This window comes from Artemia franciscana, unplaced genomic scaffold, assembly GCF_032884065.1.
Source record: "Artemia franciscana unplaced genomic scaffold, ASM3288406v1 Scaffold_364, whole genome shotgun sequence".
Taxonomy (NCBI): domain Eukaryota; kingdom Metazoa; phylum Arthropoda; class Branchiopoda; order Anostraca; family Artemiidae; genus Artemia; species Artemia franciscana.
In genome coordinates this window covers 281,514-300,635 of record NW_027064236.1, presented here as the reverse complement: position 1 = coordinate 300,635, position 19,122 = coordinate 281,514, and the positions used below count along the sequence as shown (strand labels likewise).

Sequence of the window (19,122 nt, the reverse complement as noted above, 5' to 3'; positions counted from 1 at the left end):
CCCGAATTTTAAAGGATTTCCTCAGAAATTTCGCAAAACAGAGCAGCAAACAAAAAAAGGCTAGGGGCCAAGAAGCGTCGAAATTAAATCTGGCCCTGAATATGAGTAGGATCCCTAATACTACTTCAAACTGCCATGGCCAACATGAACATAATTTTATCTTTTTTAAGGCCTTTGAAACATACAACGGAATTTCTTTATAATGAATCCAATGTTTGCGATCCAGTTAGGTGTTGCGATCCAGTGGCTCGCAACACCTAACAGAGAGAATACCGGTGCCTAACAACATTGATACGGGCATAGCACGTGATTTCCGACATTGTTCTATTGTATTTTGTAGCCGTTAAGAGAGGGTAAAGTTTTTATCTAAGTTATTGAATGCCATCCATGAACACTGGAATGTTTCAAAAAATTTTCCTACTCAGTCCTTATTTACGACTTACGCAATTGCTAAGGGGCAGACAGATCATTATTGCCAAGTTTATATTTACAACCCTTACACGGAGTGTCTTGAAGTATCACGTCACATCAAAGTGTCAATGAGAGTTTCTTTAAATATATTCTTTTCATAGGAGAACAAGGTTAAGGTGAACAGTCTTGGTATTTTTCTACAAATTCTAGTCGAGACTGCGCAATAATATTCCTTTTCCAAGTGTTTAAATAGTACATTAGATACTGGGAGGGGGAGGGGGTCCACTATATTATTCTAAGATATACGAAGCATCCTATGAAACTGTACATTGATAGTTGTTTCTATACGGTAATAAATAGAGACAACGGAATTCTTATTCCAAGTTCTTGATCATCTTGCTCTTATTTATTTAAAAATTTAAGAAATGATAGAAAAAATCAAGCAAAATGGATTTGAGTGTTCTCTTTACCCTATTCTGCGTTCCAGCCTTATTGTGACCTCTGCTTGATCTAGAACATGACTCAATGAGTTGAGTAGAACTTAGATACTGAAATGAGAAGCACTGGTTTCACGGTTTTCAGAATCGGCAATTGGAAAATCATATAGAACATAGTCTGTTCTCTAAAGTGTTTCGTAAGCCGAATTGTATTGCAAAAGCGTCTTCATTACTTATCGGTTATATAATAACACTCGAATAGTGAAGTTTCGTTAATGCTAATGAAATAAAACAAAATATGATGAAAATAAAATGCCGTAATAACAAAACTGTTGAAATTGAGGGCGCAGTATATTAAATACGTGGCCTAACCTAGGTACCTTTTTTTCCTCTTTTTTCTAATATAATAAATAATAATTGAGCCGGGTCGCCCCTTACTACAGTTCGTTACCACGAATTGTTTGATGTCAAATATATAATTTGGTTTAAGTAATTTAGTTTAATATAGCTTAGTTTAAAAGGTTACGAACCTGAGGGAACTTGTCCGAGTTTCGAAAAAAGGGGGAAACACCCAATAAAACTCGAGTGAGCTTAATGAAAATCATACCATCAGATTAGGCATATTAGAGAACCCAACTAGATAGGTTTCAAGCTCTTATTTGCAAAAATGTGGTATTTGTATTTTTTTCCAGCAAGAAAGACTACAGCAAAAAAATTGTCTGATTTTATTAAAAACTTTGCCCAAACAGTAAAATAAACTTGCTTAGTACTTAGGAAGAGACTATATTTTGTTTACTTTAAACAAGCCCGTTGTAAAGATTTTGCACTATTGACACATTTAACATCACTTAGCAGATTTAACCAGCTTTTGGATTTTCCTGTGGCACTGGGAAAATTTTTTAAGGGTCTCTTTGTCTTTGAGACGGTCAGCCGAGATTGAGACTCAGCATGTTTTTAGCGTATCGACTGGCCTTAACTCTATTGTGAAAAGGTTGACATTTAAAAAAAAATTTATATTTGTGTTTATCAATTCCTTGCTTTACCGTATTTTCCGATTTATTGACTGGATTCCCCGATGAAAAAGAATTGTCAGAAGGAATTTAAGGTGATGTTCCCCTTTGAGGGAACCCGGAGGATTGTTTTCTGAGGAGATTTTACAGAGAGAATTTTTGCGTAGTGCGTGGAATCTTGTGGGGAGAATTATCCAGGGAGGAAGGAGAAGTTTCCAGGGTAAATTATTTTAATATTTTAAGTTCAAAACACAACCATTATTGATACACGAGAAGAATTGTCCACTCTACAGAGTAGAATATCCTTTTTTTTGGGAGGGAGGGTGGTAATTTCCGGAGTGGACCATTTTTTTTGGAAAACTTTGTTTAAAACTTTATGTGTTAACAATGGGCATCATACATAATTTACGAGTCATATTGCCGGGCTGTCTGGTGTTTTGTTAATAACGGAAGCATAATCATATGACCTTTGGACTATTTGTGATAAAATGGCTATCTTAAAATTTTAATCGAAAGCATTTGAAGAAAAGAGGGTTTGGAGTTGGTGGGTGGGGTACTTTCCCTCTTACCACTTCTGACTCTTAAAAAGCGCACTAGAACTTCCTATTTTAGATCAAAGGAGCCTCCCCCGAAGCTTATAAGACCACCTCTACCGTAGGAATTGCCTCTGGAAAAAAATAGCTGGAGAAACAAAATAACAGAACATTGAGACCTTATGTCTCTTTACCATAGGCAACGAGACAGCGTTACCTCTAAAAACCTTGGAAGGTTTTGACGGCAGGGATATGCAGGCACATTATTGAAACCCCTCATCACACCAGTCATCCCAGAGAGATATTTTTCTTTTTCTCTCTTTTGTGGTGCAAGTATTCATTTTTTTTATATATTAATACGAGAAAAGCCCAATTCTTCCTCTCACCCACTCCCTACATCTTCGTAAACTCCATGTACACAATTGAAATGTTAAACTTGTGATTGACTTTAGGTCCTATTTTGCTTGTTGTTTTGTTATTTACTTTTCTGCCATTTCAGACTTATCTAGCTTATTACAATTATTTTTTTAATTTACTAAATTAGTTTACTCTAAGTATTCTTCCATAAGCCTAATTATATAATTATTTCACTTAATTTTCTTCAACCACATAATATACCTTGTTATTGCTCTAGGCGTGATAAAAAATATTATAACTGAACAAAATAGGAACATAAATAATACAATACACAATAAAAAAAATGAACACAGAACGCATAATACAACCATAATACAGACATATCAAACAGTTCCTGGTAAGGAGCAACCCAGCTCAATAATAACCAAAACTCTATAAAACAGATTTTTTATACCAATAATCACATCAAAAGAATTCCATTTTAATGCTGATTTTAAATATATAAGTTTCATCAAGTTTAAGCTTACCCATCAAAAGGTATGATCCTGTGAAATTTGCGTTATATTAGAAAATAGGGGGAAACACCCCTTAAAAGTCATAGAATGAAAATAACACCATGATATTCAGCGTATCAGAGAACCCTATTGTAGATGTTTCAAGCTCCTGTCTACAAAAATGTGGAATTTTGTATATTTGCCAGAGGACGGATCACGGATGCCTGTGTATTTGATTTTTCTTGTTTTTTTTCCCCCAGGGGTGATCGTATCGACCCAGTTGTCCTAGAATGTTGCGAGAGGGCTTATTCTGACGGAAATTATAATTTCTAGTACCCTTTTTAACTGACCAAAAAAATTGACGGCACCTAGGCCCTCTCCCACGCACATTTTCCCCCAAAGTTGCCGGATCGAAGTTTTGAGATAGCCATTCTGGTCAACTTAGTCGAAAACCTAATAATATGTCTTTGGGGACGACTTAATCCCTCACGGTCCCCGGGAGAGGGGCTGCAAGTTATAAACTTTGACCTTTGTTTATATATAGTAATGGTTATTATTAAGTGTACATATATTTTCAGAGGGACTTTTTCGTGTTGGGGGGACGGAGTTATGTGGAAGGATCTTTCCATGGAGGAATTTATCATAAGGGAAAAGAATTTCCATGAAGGAGGTGCAGGATTTTCTAGCATTATTAAAAAAAATAATGAGAAAATAAATACATTTTTTTTCAACTGGAGGTAATGAGCAGCATTAAAACTTAGAACGAACGTAAAATATTATGTCTGTAAGGGGGTTTGTCTCCTCCGTAATACCTTGCTTTTTACGCTAAAGTATTTTTAGCAATTTCAACTATTTATTTTACGGCCTTCAACTTTTTACGGCCTACGGCCTTTAGTCACCAAAAAAAATAAAAAACACGTTTTAATAAAAACTGGCTAGGGGAAAACCTGCCATTTGCGGCTGATTGAGCAATGGTAACTAATATCTCTATTAGTTTTAATAATCAAATTTTATTTGGAAAACAAATTTATTGGAACTTTGAAATGTAGCCTGAAACCCCTCAAAATTGTGTCGGATCGAAGCAAAAAGTATAACATTGGAGTCCTGACCAAAACTCTGCATAGGGTACTTACAATTCGTAAACAATTTTGGGACACTCCTCCCCCTCCCGAAAAAACAAGCCCTAACAAAGCCAACTGTTGTTCTGATTGGCTGAAATTATATATTCTCAAATCCTCAAATCCATGAGGAACCTATTGCACAAGAAAAAAAGTGGAAAAGAAAAATTCGGCTGCCCTGAAAAAGAGGCCAAATGAGGCCAAACTTATTTTCAGTGAGGGCCCAGGTCCTAAATAGGGAGACCGAAAGTGGTCTAAAAGATTGTTTTCGATCGGCTCGGATGGGGAAGGATAAAATGTCTCTATCATTATCAAAACAAGAGAAAAAAAACTAAGGAAAGTGTTTATAGACGGCAGTACATATTAAGATTGATAAGACTTTTAAGACTTAAGACAAGAAGCTTCTATAAGACAACCATCAATAACCTTAAGATATGACCTAGTCCAAAAAAGTTTGGAAAATGGAGACGTCATATGATGAAACATAAGTGTTTATTATTTTAAAAGCAGATCGAGACATTAATTTTCTCCAATAAGTATTCCTAATAAATGCAAAAACATCTATCACAATATGCTTTCAAATAAAACACAAACAGTTGTGCAAACTCAATTCTGCAAAAATAATATTTATAGCAACATTTGTCACTTTGTAGTTTTGAGAACTATTGAACATAAGCATGAATGACGATGAACTCTGACAATGACTATATTCATATTGCTTACATTTCTTAGTATTATATTTGTGAAAGCAGATACCATTGTGACAAAGCCACCAAGAGAAATTTTGGCTGAAGTAAATCAAACAGATGGCGTCAGAGTGAATTACAGTGAAGGAGGGCCGACCATGCACATGGTCAACAAATGGAAAACATGGTACATGAACACGTACAAACAAACCTCAGAAGTATCCAAAGAACATCAAGAACATTTCAAAATTCTCCATTCGTATCTGCAGAGACTCGAATTTTTGTTAAAGGACGAAATTTCAAACTACATGGAGTTGTTTAAAAAAATTGACATGGAGATAAATATAATATTATACAGTGTTTTTCAATATAGAAATGATCTTAATCTGTATGCGTTTGAAAATGATCTTAACTGTATACTAATGAAAATGTTGCCCGAAGATCGAACAAACAAGGATCTGTTGAATCATCAGTATTTTCTAGTCAGTGAATTGACCTCGTTAAGAAAGGAGATGAAATTTTCAATGTACAAATATTTTGAGTTCACTTGTGAAGATTATTTGAAGAATGCTGAGAGCATCCAGTTGATTGTGAATAAAATCAGAACAAATGTCAAGTTAATTATCCTGCTTGAAGGTTTAAAATCTTTAGAAGCTAAGCAAAAATCACTAACTATCACTTGTTCTCAGGAGAGTTATATTCAGTCTAAACAACAGGAGGAGATTCAATTTCACCTGGCAAATCTCCGTTATTACCATTATCCTTGTCATGCCACAGAAGAAAATCCAGGTGGAATTAAACATAGTGAAACATTAGACACAGATAATCAAGTGACAGCAAAAGATTATGATCAAGGTCAAGTACGACACAAGGCTTCAGCTGGGATTAAAGAAAATGAAAATGAGGCACTTGAGGTTATTAGTACAGATCTCCAGAACAGCAGAGAAGAAAACTTTACCGTTCAGTCAAACACGCAAAGTAAGACTGACATGACATCGCAAAACAGTTTTCCCCAAGGAAATATCTTGGAAGCAAATGCAACTGTTGAAGACAGTGCGCTGATTACTGATTTTAATCTCGATGATAAGCTTAAACAAAATAACATTATAAGCTCAACTCCTTTGCCACCATACCATAGTGAATCAATTAAACATAGTGAAACAATAGACACAGATAATCAAGAGACAACACAAAATTATGATCAAGGTCAAGTGCCACACAAGGCTCCAACTGAGATTAAACAGATTGGAAATGAGGCACTTGAGGATATTTTTAGTACAGATTTCCAGCACAGCAGAGAAGAAAACTTTACCGTTCAGTCAAACATGCAAAGTAAGACTGAAATGAAATCGCAAAACAGTTCTCCCCAAGGACGTATCTTAGAAGCAAATGCAATAGTTGAAGACAGTGTGCTGAGTGCTGATTTTAATCTGGACGATAAGCTTAAACAAAATAGTATTGAAAAGTCAACTCCCTTGCCACCATGGTACTCACAGACATCGTCTGTTACCGTGATTGGTTGCATCGTAGCTCTATTAGTACTACTACTTCTACTTCTTATTTTAAAAAAATATTGTTTAAATGTAATTAGTTACCCACTGCAGGGCCCACGCAAGGACCTAAGTAGTCAAGATCCGTCGTTAACCCGATACGATACGGGTTTAACTATGGTATGAATTATATAAGCAGGGTAGGATTTACAAATAGGCACACTTTACCTAGGTCCAGGGGTGCACAATACCTAAAACGCAAGGACCTAAGTAGTCAAGATCCGTCGTTAACCCGATACGATACGGGTTTAACTATGGTATGAATTATATAAGCAGGGTAGGATTTACAAATAGGCACACTTTACCTAGGTCCAGGGGTGCACAATACCGCTCTGCCTATTCACAGGAAAAGTGGTTTTAAAACAATTTATGATTTTCTTGACTACTTTAGAATTGTCAGATGCCTCTCCCAGGAATGGCAGCTGAGAGTTCTTTATTAGTTTTCGCTTTCATTACTTTTGGCTCATCATTTGCGTTCTGTTCAGGGCTTCCACTATTCCCGAATTTTAAAGGATTTCCTCAGAAATTTCGCAAAACAGAGCAGCAAACAAAAAAAGGCTAGGGGCCAAGAAGCATCGAAATTAAATCTGGCCCTGAATATGAGTAGGATCCCTAATACTACTTCAAACTGCCATGGCCAACATGAACATAATTTTATCTTTTTTAAGGCCTTTGAAACATACAACGGAATTTCTTTATAATGAATCCAATGTTTGCGATCCAGTTAGGTGTTGCGATCCAGTGGCTCGCAACACCTAACAGAGAGAATACCGGTGCCTAACAACATTGATACGGGCATAGCACGTGATTTCCGACATTGTTCTATTGTATTTTGTAGCCGTTAAGAGAGGGTAAAGTTTTTACCTAAGTTATTGAATGTCATCCATGAACACTGGAATGTTTCAAAAATTTTTCCTACTCAGTCCTTATTTACGACTTACGCAATTGCTAAGGGGCAGACAGATCATTATTGCCAAGTTTATATTTACAACCCTTACACGGAGTGTCTTGAAGTATCACGTCACATCAAAGTGTCAATGAGAGTTTCTTTAAATATATTCTTTTCATAGGAGAACAAGGTTAAGGTGAACAGTCTTGGTATTTTTCTACAAATTCTAGTCGAGACTGCGCAATAATATTCCTTTTCCAAGTGTTTAAATAGTACATTAGATACAGGGAGGGGGAGGGGGTCCACTATATTATGCTAAGATATACGAAGCATCCTATGAAACTGTATATTGATAGTTGTTTCTATACGGTAATACATAGAGACAACGGAATTCTTATCCCAAGTTCTTGATCATCTTGCTCTTATTTATTTAAAAATTTAAGAAATGATAGAAAAAATCAAGCAAAATGGATTTGAGTGTTCTCTTTACCCTATTCTGCGTTCCAGCCTTATTGTGACCTCTGCTTGATCTAGAACATGACTCAATGAGTTGAGTAGAACTTAGATAATGCAATGAGAAGCACAGGTTTCACGGTTTTCAGAATCGGCAATTGGAAAATCATATAAAACATAGTCTGTTCTCTAAAGTGTTTCGTAAGCCGAATTGTATTGCAAAAGCGTCTTCATTACTTATCGGTTATATAATAACACTCGAAAAGTGAAGTTTCGTTAATGCTAATGAAATAAAACAAAATATGATGAAAATAAAATGCCGTAATAACAAAACTGTTGAAATTGAGGGCGCAGTATATTAAATACGTAGCCTAACCTAGGTACCTTTTTTTCCTCTTTTTTCTAATATAATAAATAATAATTGAGCCGGGTCGCTCCTTACTACAGTTCGTTACCACGAATTGTTTGATGTCAAATATATAGTTTGGTTTAAGTAATTTAGTTTAATATAGCTTAGTTTAAAAGGTTACGAACCTGAGGGAACTTGTCCGAGTTTCGAAAAAAGGGGGAAACACCCAATAAAATTCGAGTGAGCTTAATGAAAATCATACCATCAGATTAGGCATATTAGAGAACCCAACTAGATAGGTTTCAAGCTCCTATTTGCAAAAATGTGGTATTTGTATTTTTTGCCAGCAAGAAAGACTACATTTTTCCCCAGGGCTGATCGTATTGACAAAGTGGTCCTAGAATATCGAGAGAAGGCCTAGTCGAAAAGAAATAAAAAGTTCTAGTGATTTTTTAAGTGATCAACGAAATTGAAGGCAGGTAGGCCCCTCCCCCGCCTCTTCTTTTTCCAAAATAGTCCGATAAAAATTCTGAGATAGCCATTTTGTTCATCATAGCTGAAAGGCCCGATAGTTTTGCCTTTGGATATAAAAAGGTCTTTAAGTTACAAGATTCGCCCATTGTTTATGCATAGTATTTGTTATTGCGACGAATGCATACATTTGCAGGTGGGGGGGGGGGGTCAGGGATGGTGAGGTCAGTACAACCACAAAGAATTTTCTACTTTGAAAATTGAAACTATCTTCTTACTTTGAAAGAGAGGGCAGATCCATCGACGGAAGGGTTTACCGAAAGATAAAAGTAAAGCAAGGTCAAAAACTGGCTCAGGCCCTGGGGAATGTGGTTACCTCAATTAGAAGCTCTCTTTCCTCTCCCAGAATCTTGGCTCTATTAGTTCTGAAGTCATTTTACTCATGGATTTGAGGTAAAATTTGAATTTGCATACTTAAAGTCATGTCTACTCCCTTTAAACAAGCCTTATGTTAAGTCTATATTTGAGCGTTTAAAACCAGAATTAAACGTTACTAAAAAGCGAAAATATGTATCATGGACATGAATAATTTACAGATTCTAACTCAAATCAACTTCTGAGATAAGATGCAAATATCTGTTGTTACTTCAACTGCAATTTCTTTTGTCCATAAAGCACACCACGCTACCATAATATAGTTCTAAAACTATGGTTCTTTTGTGAGATGAAATAAAAAAAAACTAGTGTTTTTAACTGAAAGTAAGGAGCGCATTAAAACTTAAAACGAACAGAAATTACTCCGTATATGAAATGGGTTTTCCCCTCCGCAATCCCTCGCTCTTTACGCTAAAGTTTGACTCTTTGCCACAATTCTACTTTTTAAAACAATTAAAAGCTTTAGCGTAAAGAGCGAGGGATTGCGGAGGGGACAACCCATTTCATATACGGAGTAATTTCTGTTCGTTTTAAGTTTTAATGTCGCTCCTTACTTTCAGTTAAAAAAACTATTTTTTTTTTAAATTTAATTTCTGAACATTTTTGAATTAATACATGTTTGATTTCGGCTCTCCGCACATAAATTATTAAAATGAAATTTGCATATTAATTCTTTTTTTGGCTAAATGGCTTTTTCTTAATATTGATCAGACGATTTTCAGAAATAAGGGGTGGGTAAGGAGGCCTAGTTGCCCTCCAATTTTTTGGTTATTTAAAAAGGCAACCAGAACTTTTAATTTTTAACCAACGTTTTTATTAGTAAAAAATATACGAAACTTTAGAATTAACTTACGTAACAAACTTTTAGATTCTTATATATTTATTATGTATATGAGGGGGTTTGTACCCTCGTTCATACCTCGCTCTTTACACAAATCATAAGTTTTGTCCCAATTCTTTAAGAATGACCCCTGAATCAGAAAGGCCGTAGAATAAATAGTTGAAATTACTAAAAATACTTTAGCATAAAGAGCGAGGTATTTATCTCCTCCTAAATACCTCGTTCTTTACGCTAAAGTATTTTTAGAATCCCTCATATGCGTAATAATCCCTGTTCGTTTTAAGTTTCAATGCTACTCCTTACTTTCAATTGAAACAACTTTTTCATGTTTATTTTTTCATTGTTTTTTTTTATAGTAATACTAGAAAATCCTGCGCCCTTTTCACTAAATTTCTCTTCCCCCATGACATATTCCTCCAAGGAAAGATTCTCCCACATAGCCCCTTCCCCTCAACCTCACCCCCCGAACCAAAAAATCCCCCTGAAAACGTCTGTACACTTCCCAAGAACCATTACTGTATATAAACACTGGTCAAAGTTTGTGACTTGCAGCCCCTCCCCCAGGGACTGTGGGGAAGTAAGTCATTCCCAAAGACATAGTTATAATGGTTTTCGACTATGTGGAACAAAATGGCGCTCTCAAAATTTTGATCCGTTGACTTTGGGAAAAAATGAGCGTGGGAGGGGGTCTAGGTGCCCTCCAATTTTTTTGGTCACTTAAAAAGGGAACTAGAACTTTTCATTTCTGTTAGAATGAGCCCTCTTGCGACATTCTAGAACCACTCGGTCGATACGACGACCCCTGGGGAAAAGAAAAAAAAACAAAAAAAAAACAACAAATACACACGCACCCGTGATTCGTCTTCTGGCAAAAAATGTGAAATTCCACATTTTTGTAGAAAGGAGCTTGAAATTTTTGCTGTAAGAAAGGAGCTTAAAGGAAATTTTTGTAGAAAGGAGCTTGAAATTTTTGCTATAAGGTTCTCTGATACGCCGAATGCGATGGTGCGATTTTCGTTAAGATTCTATGACTTTTAGGGGGTGTTTTCCCCTATTTTCCAAAATAAGGCAAATTTTCTCATGCTCGTAACTTTTGATGACAAAGACTAAATTTGATTGGAACTTATATATTTAAAATCAGCATGAAAATCCGATTCTTTTGATGTATCTTTTAGCATCAAATTTCTGTTTTTTAGAGTTTCGTTTACTATTGAGCCGGGTCGCTCCTTACTACAGTTCGTTACCACGAACTGTTTGATTGCCTGAATCGAAATTTCAGAAAATTAATATACCTCATGTAAAAAAGCTATAAGTAAGTACCCAGTTGCCCCATTGGATTTTACCTACATTTATATTCAGCGATTTTCTAAGTTAGACTGAAACTCTGGTTGATCCAGAACTATGAGAAAAGACGAGGAGGAGGAATTCGATTTCTTTACAAAAAATTTGTTGAGTAATATTTGAAAAAACCAGCACATATGGAAAAATAAAGAACTGAATTCAAACTGTAAACAAGCCAAGGGGTTGTTACACCTGCCAAGTCCGGTTGATCCAGATATCTTTTTCATAAAACACACCACACTACCATAATATAGTTCTAAAATAATGGTTCTCTTCCGAGATGGCCTGAATCGAAGTTCCAGGAAATTAACATACCTCAAGTAAAAACGCTAAAAGTACCCAGTCGTCCCCATCGGATTTTACCTACATTTATATTCAGCGATTTTCAGAGCTAGACTGAAACTCTGGTTGATCCAGAATTATGTGAAAAGGCGAGGAGGAGGAATTCGATTCCTTTACAAAAGATTTGTTGAGTAATATCTGAAAAAAAAAAACAGCACCCAGGGCAAAGAAAAAAGAACTGAAATCAAACTACAAACAAGCCAAAGGGCTGTTACACCTGTCACTGGACTGAAACTTTAAGAAAAACTGAAGGGGAGAGGGACAAATAAAAACAGAAAATTGTATCAGATTAACGACGCTTTTTGACTACTAAGGTCCCTGCGTCGGCCCTGCAGTGCATTCCTGCAGCATGTAAAAACAGAAAATCGACTGAAACATTTGATAGTTTGAAAATAAATATTTGAAGGGCGAAGATACTTAGACTTTTAAACCATTTGATTAGTTTAAGTGTACCGGACTAAACGTAGTATTTGTACAATTGTGATTAAATAAATGTCACTAGGCAGGCACACTCTTTAAACACAAGAATCTCGAGATTTCCCAACATTTGGGTTACCAAACCTGTTTAAAGGCATAGTGTTTTGCAGCAGACCAAACCCCATTCTATGTGTATCGTGGTTGTAGCGTAGCTGCAACCTAGTAAAGGATTAATTTCGGTCAATTGTAACCCAAAATTAGTTATTGTGAAACCAAAGAAGGTCAAATCATCATTCATAATGACAATGTCATCATCTAGACATATTTTTTTTTATTTGCTCACTGTTATCTTTTGAAAAATAGACTAATAAATCTTCCTAGACACAGCAACTTTTTATACTAGGATGTGTATACTATTATGAATGGTGATTTCACTATTCAGTGGTGATTTTTGATTGGTGAATCACCATTCAATGGTGATTTATACTATTATGAATGGTGATTTCACCATTCAATGGTGATTTTTTGTCATTTATAATTCAAGTATTTATGTTTTGCTCGCAAAAGTGCGTATAGTTATAAAATTTGATCAATTCTAGTGTCTGATTCTCTGAGGCTCATCTTTTACTATTTCAACTAAGAAAAAGGCTTTGGCTTTTTCCTTTGTGTATTTATCTTTAGTTTAGGTCAAACAATTTAACATGTCGCCTAACTTTGTAGCATCGCTTAGGAAATATGATAGTAATGAAGAGTAGGAAATGAGGATAAAGATACAACTTGTATATTCGTAAGAGATATATTAAATATTAAATGCTAGTTCTCTCAGGGGTGTAACAAGAAAAACAGAACGAAGAGATTGAAATACATAGAAGATACTTAAAACGAGGTTTTATTTAATGACAGTCAAGCATTAACTAATCACTGTTTCTTTCTAAAAAATTTGTTTTAATAAACACTGTCAAATTTTACGAAATCTCACAAATTTACTAATCAGAATTTTACTTTTCATAACAACGCAGTGTATCTTTCAACTTTTTAAAGTTCTATATATTTCACTTAAATTACAGAATTTTTTGGGAATTAACATTAACATGCAATTAACACTAACACTAACAATAACAACTAACACTAACACTAACATGCAATTAACGCTAAATTTCATTTATTTAAAGAGATTCAGACAAGGAATAAATTTATGTTAAACAAGCATCGATTTATGGGTGATATCAGAAAAATTTATTTCACTTTTTTGAAATATATACGAATAAACAGAAAAAAAAATCGCACGCTGACCAATGGTCTACGTTGTGCCCTACGTAGTGTTCAACGCCCTGCTCTTTACGATAAAGTTTTTTACTATTTTAAAAAGTAGAGTTGAAGTTAAAGTTAATCGTAAAGAGCAGGGCGTTGAGGAGGGAACATCCCCTTTCATATACGGAGTAATTTATGTTCGTTTTAAGTTTTAATGTCGCTTCTTACTTTCAGTTGAATTTTTTTTTTTTTTTAATTAATTAATTTCTGAACGTTTTGGAATCAATATATGTTTTGATTTTGGCTCTCCGCACATGAATAATTAAAACGAAGAATGCATTTTTCTAGCTAAATGGCTTTCTCATAGTTTTGATTGAACGATTCCAAGAAAAAAGGACCAGGGGAGGAGGCCTAGTTGCCCTCCAATTTCTTGATTACTTAAAAAGGCAACTAGAACTTTAAATTTTTTGTGAACGTTTTTATAAGTAAAAAATATACGTAACTTACGAATTAGCTTACGTAGCAAACTTCTATATTCGTATGTTTTGATTGCGTATATGGAGGGTTTCGGTCCCTCGTCAATACCTCGCTTTTTACGCTAAGACTTAAAGTGTGTCCCAATTTCTTAAGAATGACCCCTGAATCACAAAGGACGTAGAATAAATAGTTGAAATTACTATAAGAAAATTAGCACAACGAGGGAGGTATTAGGAGGAGGTGAGCCCGTCATATGCTTAAAAATTACTTTTCGATTTAAGTTTTAATGCTGCTCCTTACTTTCAGTTGATTTCTTTTTTTCATTTTTACTTTTTCATTGTTATTTTAAATAATGCTTAAAAATCCTGCGCCGCCTCCTTGGAAATTCTCTTCCCCCATGACAAATTCCTCCATGGAAAGATCCTTCCACATAACCCCCTCCCCCCAAACTACCCACCCCCCAAAAAAAACCTGAAAGTGTCTGTACATTTCCACAATAACCATAAACACTGATCAAAGTTTGTAACTTGCAGCCCTTGCACGGGGACTGTGGGGGAGTAAGTGGTACCCACAAACATGGTTATTATATCTTTTGACTATGCTGAATAAAGTGGCTATCTCAGAATTTTTATCCGGTGACTTTGGGAAAACATGAGCGTGGGAGGGGGCCTAGGTGCCCTTCGATTTTTTTTCACTTAAAGAAGGTACTAGAATTTTTAATTTTCTATAGAATGAGCTTTCTTGTGACATTCTAGGACCACTGGGTTGATACGATCACCCCTGGGAGAAAAAACATATAAAAACACATCCTTAATGTGTCTTCTGGCAAAAAATACAAAATTCCACATTTTTGTAGATAGGAGCATGAAACTGCTACAATAGGGCTTTCTGATGCATTGGATCTAATGGTGTGATTTCCGTTAAGATTCTACGACTTTTAGGGGGTGTTTCTCCTTATTTTCTTAAAATTTTCTCAGGCTCGTATTTTTTGATGGGTAAGACTAAATGTGATGAAACTTATATAGCTTATTTTATGCAATTCTTTTGACTTAACTATTGGTATAAAATTTTCGGTTTTTAAAGTTTCGGTTACTATTGAGCCGGGTCGCTCCTTACTACAGTTCGTTACCACGGACTGTTTGATAGGAATAGATTGGCGATTTAAATTCTCAAGGTCAATTGGGAAGATTTCTATTTTTTTTTTTTTTATCTTGAGACTTTCAGATATTGAATTAAAACGTTTAAATCTCAATGTCTGTTGAGCGCAAAAGTAAAAATGGAAATTTGACTCAGATTAAGCATTAAGTAAGAGAATTGTCGTGTAAAAATTTTCATTTGTAAACAATTAATCGTGGATATATGATTGGATGGCATGCATCAAAATAAGTATAAAAATCCTCAGTGGTATATATACAGTTTAAACAATTTTATTTGCAAATATATGCAGCCCTTATACAAAAACATAACTATATTTTGTGACTGGTTGGTATAGAGAAGGTGAGAAATTCTGAAGTAATATTGTAGTTGATTCCGTTTCCGTGGTTAACACAAGTTGTGTGATTTTCCACTTTTTATCAACATTTATTAGTACATGCTCAAAAAAACATGATGCCATTCCATTCTATAATTAAGAAACTTGATGCCATTCTTAATATAAATTAAGAATTCAGAGACCCATCTATACCAGCTAGAAAAAAAACATAATTATTTGCCTTCTTTTATAAACAATTTTTCGAAAATCTGTTCTTTTTAAATGAATACTCCGACCTCTAGAAGAAAATTTCGACTCATATACTTAGTTTTAGGTATATACTTACACGAACCTTTATTAAAGTTCTAAAGAGTTTAGCCTTTATTTTAATGTTTTAGGATGAACAGAGGAGGTGATATGTCATTTAATGCAAAGTTTAATGTGATTAAAACAGGCACTAAAGTGGCCACTATTGGCTCACGAAAATACAAAACTTAAATTAATAATTTTTGCACTGCTCATACATTTACTTTCAAAAAACAACAATGTTGTAAAAATCACCCCGCTTCGCCAAAAAAAGCAAACCCCAAAAAACCAAACGGACAGCCAAAAAAAAGTAATATCAATTTCTTTCCCAAGTGCCACAGCAAGACTCAAAAACAAATTTTTTACAGTAAAACGAAGTAAATATTTTGCTTTTCAGCCTCTTTATTTCAGCATAATCCTGAAATATCATTTCGACAGCCTAAAGAAGTAAGGATTTTAAATTCCCCCCCCTAGCTATTACGAAATGAAGATTTTCGCCTCCCACTTGGTTTTTCTGGTAATACGGTTAGATTACCTTGATAAACCCAACTCTAATTAAATACTTTTTGGCGGTATGTGTCACTAGTAAAATCTAACAGAGACCGCATAAAGTAACTAAAACCTTGCTTCAAATTCGTTTGCCAAAAGAGACAGTCTTAATAATTAAAAACTTAATAAAATCTCAACTATTGAAAATCAATTAAAAAAAAAAATTCGTCCCAACCCAAACCAGAGCAAGCAGATCAACTGCTACGTCAGGGGGGCACCCATCCCCCTGGATCTGCCCCTGTGTTAGGGTATCCAAAACAATGTGGCTCCATTGTGAATTCTCTTGATTAGTTTTTGTTATTTAGTGAGCTTTTATATTATTTTTATTTTATTTTAAATAGCTTTTTAATTTTAATTTAATAGCTTTTTAGCTTTTTTATTTTAAGAGCTTTTTATTTTATTTCCTTTTATATCGGCTAAATGACAATAGGCTAACCTTTTCATTTTGGCTACGTGACTAAGTGCTCTATGAGATACTAAAGCATGTCAAGTTTTAATTAAGATTGTAAGATAATTTAAATTTTCTAGAATTCTTCTTAATGAATCTACAAAAGAAAGTATGCAAAGATACATTTCGGTATGGTGATTCTTTTTATACTTTGCTTTCTTGCTGGGGAAGGATATTATGCTAGAACAAGTAAGTCAATTTTGATATAAATTTAGGTTTATATTATGTATGTTAGGTCCATTTCTCTGACACTTTCAAAGTATCACTTCACAAATATTTTGAAAATTAACTATATTTAATGCATTCATTAACTAAGGTCTGATTAGTGCGTCAGACAATATGTTTTAGGAACTGCGGAATGGATCTAAAATTGCATTTTGTGAATTCCGTTCTCTAAAGCTAAATTTAGCCGTTCTTGTCTTTTTTAAAGCAATTTTTGTGCTTTACCTTCTTGGCTTTACAAAGTATAGGGCCGGACAATGCAATTCTATTAAGAAAAAAACTGAATTTCATATTAATGTGTACTAAGTCAATTTTTTATTTATTTTTCCTAGGTACCACTACCATTAACCACGGAAACTACAATATTTACATAGTTTGGGCAACGTGGAAGCGGTGCAACATCGTTTGACCACCGGTTAATAGCTATAGTTGTCAATCCCTTAAAACTTTAAAATCAGAATTTCTCATGAAGAAATTTCTTTAAACTAAAACTGATTTCCCATGAAGAAATTTCTTTAACCTGAAAAACTGATTTGCGTTATTTCTTAGGGAAGGGTGGGGTGATTTGGGGCATAGAGGGTCAGGGATCAGCTTTCATAAGTTTTGGAATTAAATATCGTTAATAATTATTTTTTTATGGGGAGGTGTCAGACCTTAGCGTGCTAGGAGTCAGCTCGCATAAGTTTTGAAATATAATATAATTAATATTTCTTTTTAAGGGGGTTGAGGTGGGGACCAGTCCACGGTGGGTCAGAGGTCACCTTTCATAAATTTTGGAAGAAAGTATCGTTAATGATTCTTGTGGGGGTTCGGGTCTTGGAGGGTCAGGGGTCAGCTCTAATTAGCTTTGGAATAAGTTATCGTTAATAAATAAGTTTTTTGGGGGGAGCGGTCGGGCCATGGAGGTCCAGATGTCAGCTACCTTAAGTTTTGGAATACAATATCTGAGGGTGGATCGAGCCATGAAGGGTTAGGGTTTTATTTCCATAAATTTTGGAATAAAAGACCGTTTATAAGTTGTTGTTTTTTGGGGAGGGGGCAGTGGGTTGGACCATGGAGGACCGGAGGTCAGCTCCCATAACTTTAAAAATAAAATATTATTGATAAGTGGTTTTTTCCTGGGGAGGGGGTCGGGGCAATGAGGGCCAGGGGGTTAGCTCCCTCAAGATTTGGAATAAAATATCTTCAATTTTTGGTGGGGAAGGATTGGTGGCGTCTCGCCATAGAGGGCCAGGAGTCAGCTGCCATAAGTTTTGAATAAAATATCGTCAACAATTTTTTTGGGGAGGATGGGGTGATTTGGGGCATAAAGAGCCAGGGATTAGCTCCCATCTTTTTTGGAATTAAATACCGTTGATATTTTTTTTAAAGGGAGACGTCAGTCCATGCAGGGCCAGGAGCGAGGAGCTCCCATAAGCATTGAAATAAAACATCGTTAATGGTGTGCCAGAGGTCACCTCCCATAAGTTTTAGAATAAGATATCGTTACTTTTTTGGTGGTGGGGGGGGGTCGAACCATGGAGGGTCAGAGGTCAGCTCCAATAATTTTTGTAACAAGTTATTATTAATAGATGAGCTGTTTTTGGGGGTAGGAGGTGGGGCCATGGAGGTCCAGGGGCTAGCTCCCTTAACTTTTGGAACAAAATATCATTAATAATGGGGGGTAATGTCAATCAATAGAGGGCCAGAGTTTTGTTTCTATAAGTTGTGGAACAAAATATCGTTAATAAGTTTTTTTTTCATTTTTTTTTTTTGGGGGGGGGGGGGGGTTGGTCAAGCCATGGAGGGTCAGGGGTCAGCTCCCATAATTTTTGCAATAATTTATCGTTAATAGACGAGTTTTTTTGACGGAAGGACCATGGAGGGTCAGGGGTTGGGTCCCAGATATTTTGAATGAAATATTGTTAATAAGTCGTAATTTTTTGGGGCGGGGATAGGGAGCTAGCTTTCTGAAGTTTTAGAATAAAATATCATTAAATTGTTGTTGTTTTTTGGAGGGGGGAGTTGATTGAGCCAAGCAGGACAAGGGGTCAGCTCCCATAAGCTATGGAGTAAAATGTCGCTAATGAGTTGCTTGTTTTTTTTGGGTGGGGGACTGAGCCATGGATGGAAGGACAGTGGTCAACCCTCTTGTTTTGGAATAAAATATCATTAACAAGTTTTTTAGGGGGGAGTCTTATCTGTTCTTTGAACTATTTCAAAAGCCCTTCCATAAAAACCTTATATGCCCCCGGCACATAGCTTCAAACACCTGCTTCCGGGCC

At 35.4% G+C, this 19,122-nt stretch overlaps 1 protein-coding gene across 1 annotated transcript in view; it reads left to right on the top strand.

Moving 5' to 3' along the window:
* Positions 1 to 19,122, top strand: part of LOC136043187 (uncharacterized) — a 105,191-nt gene that overhangs the window by 11,415 nt on the left and 74,654 nt on the right. Inside the window, exon 2 of the mRNA XM_065728122.1 lies at positions 16,717 to 16,825. Within this exon, the coding sequence (XP_065584194.1) occupies positions 16,768 to 16,825 (58 nt within the window). The 5' untranslated portion in view covers positions 16,717 to 16,767. The remainder of the gene's footprint in view (positions 1 to 16,716; positions 16,826 to 19,122) is intronic.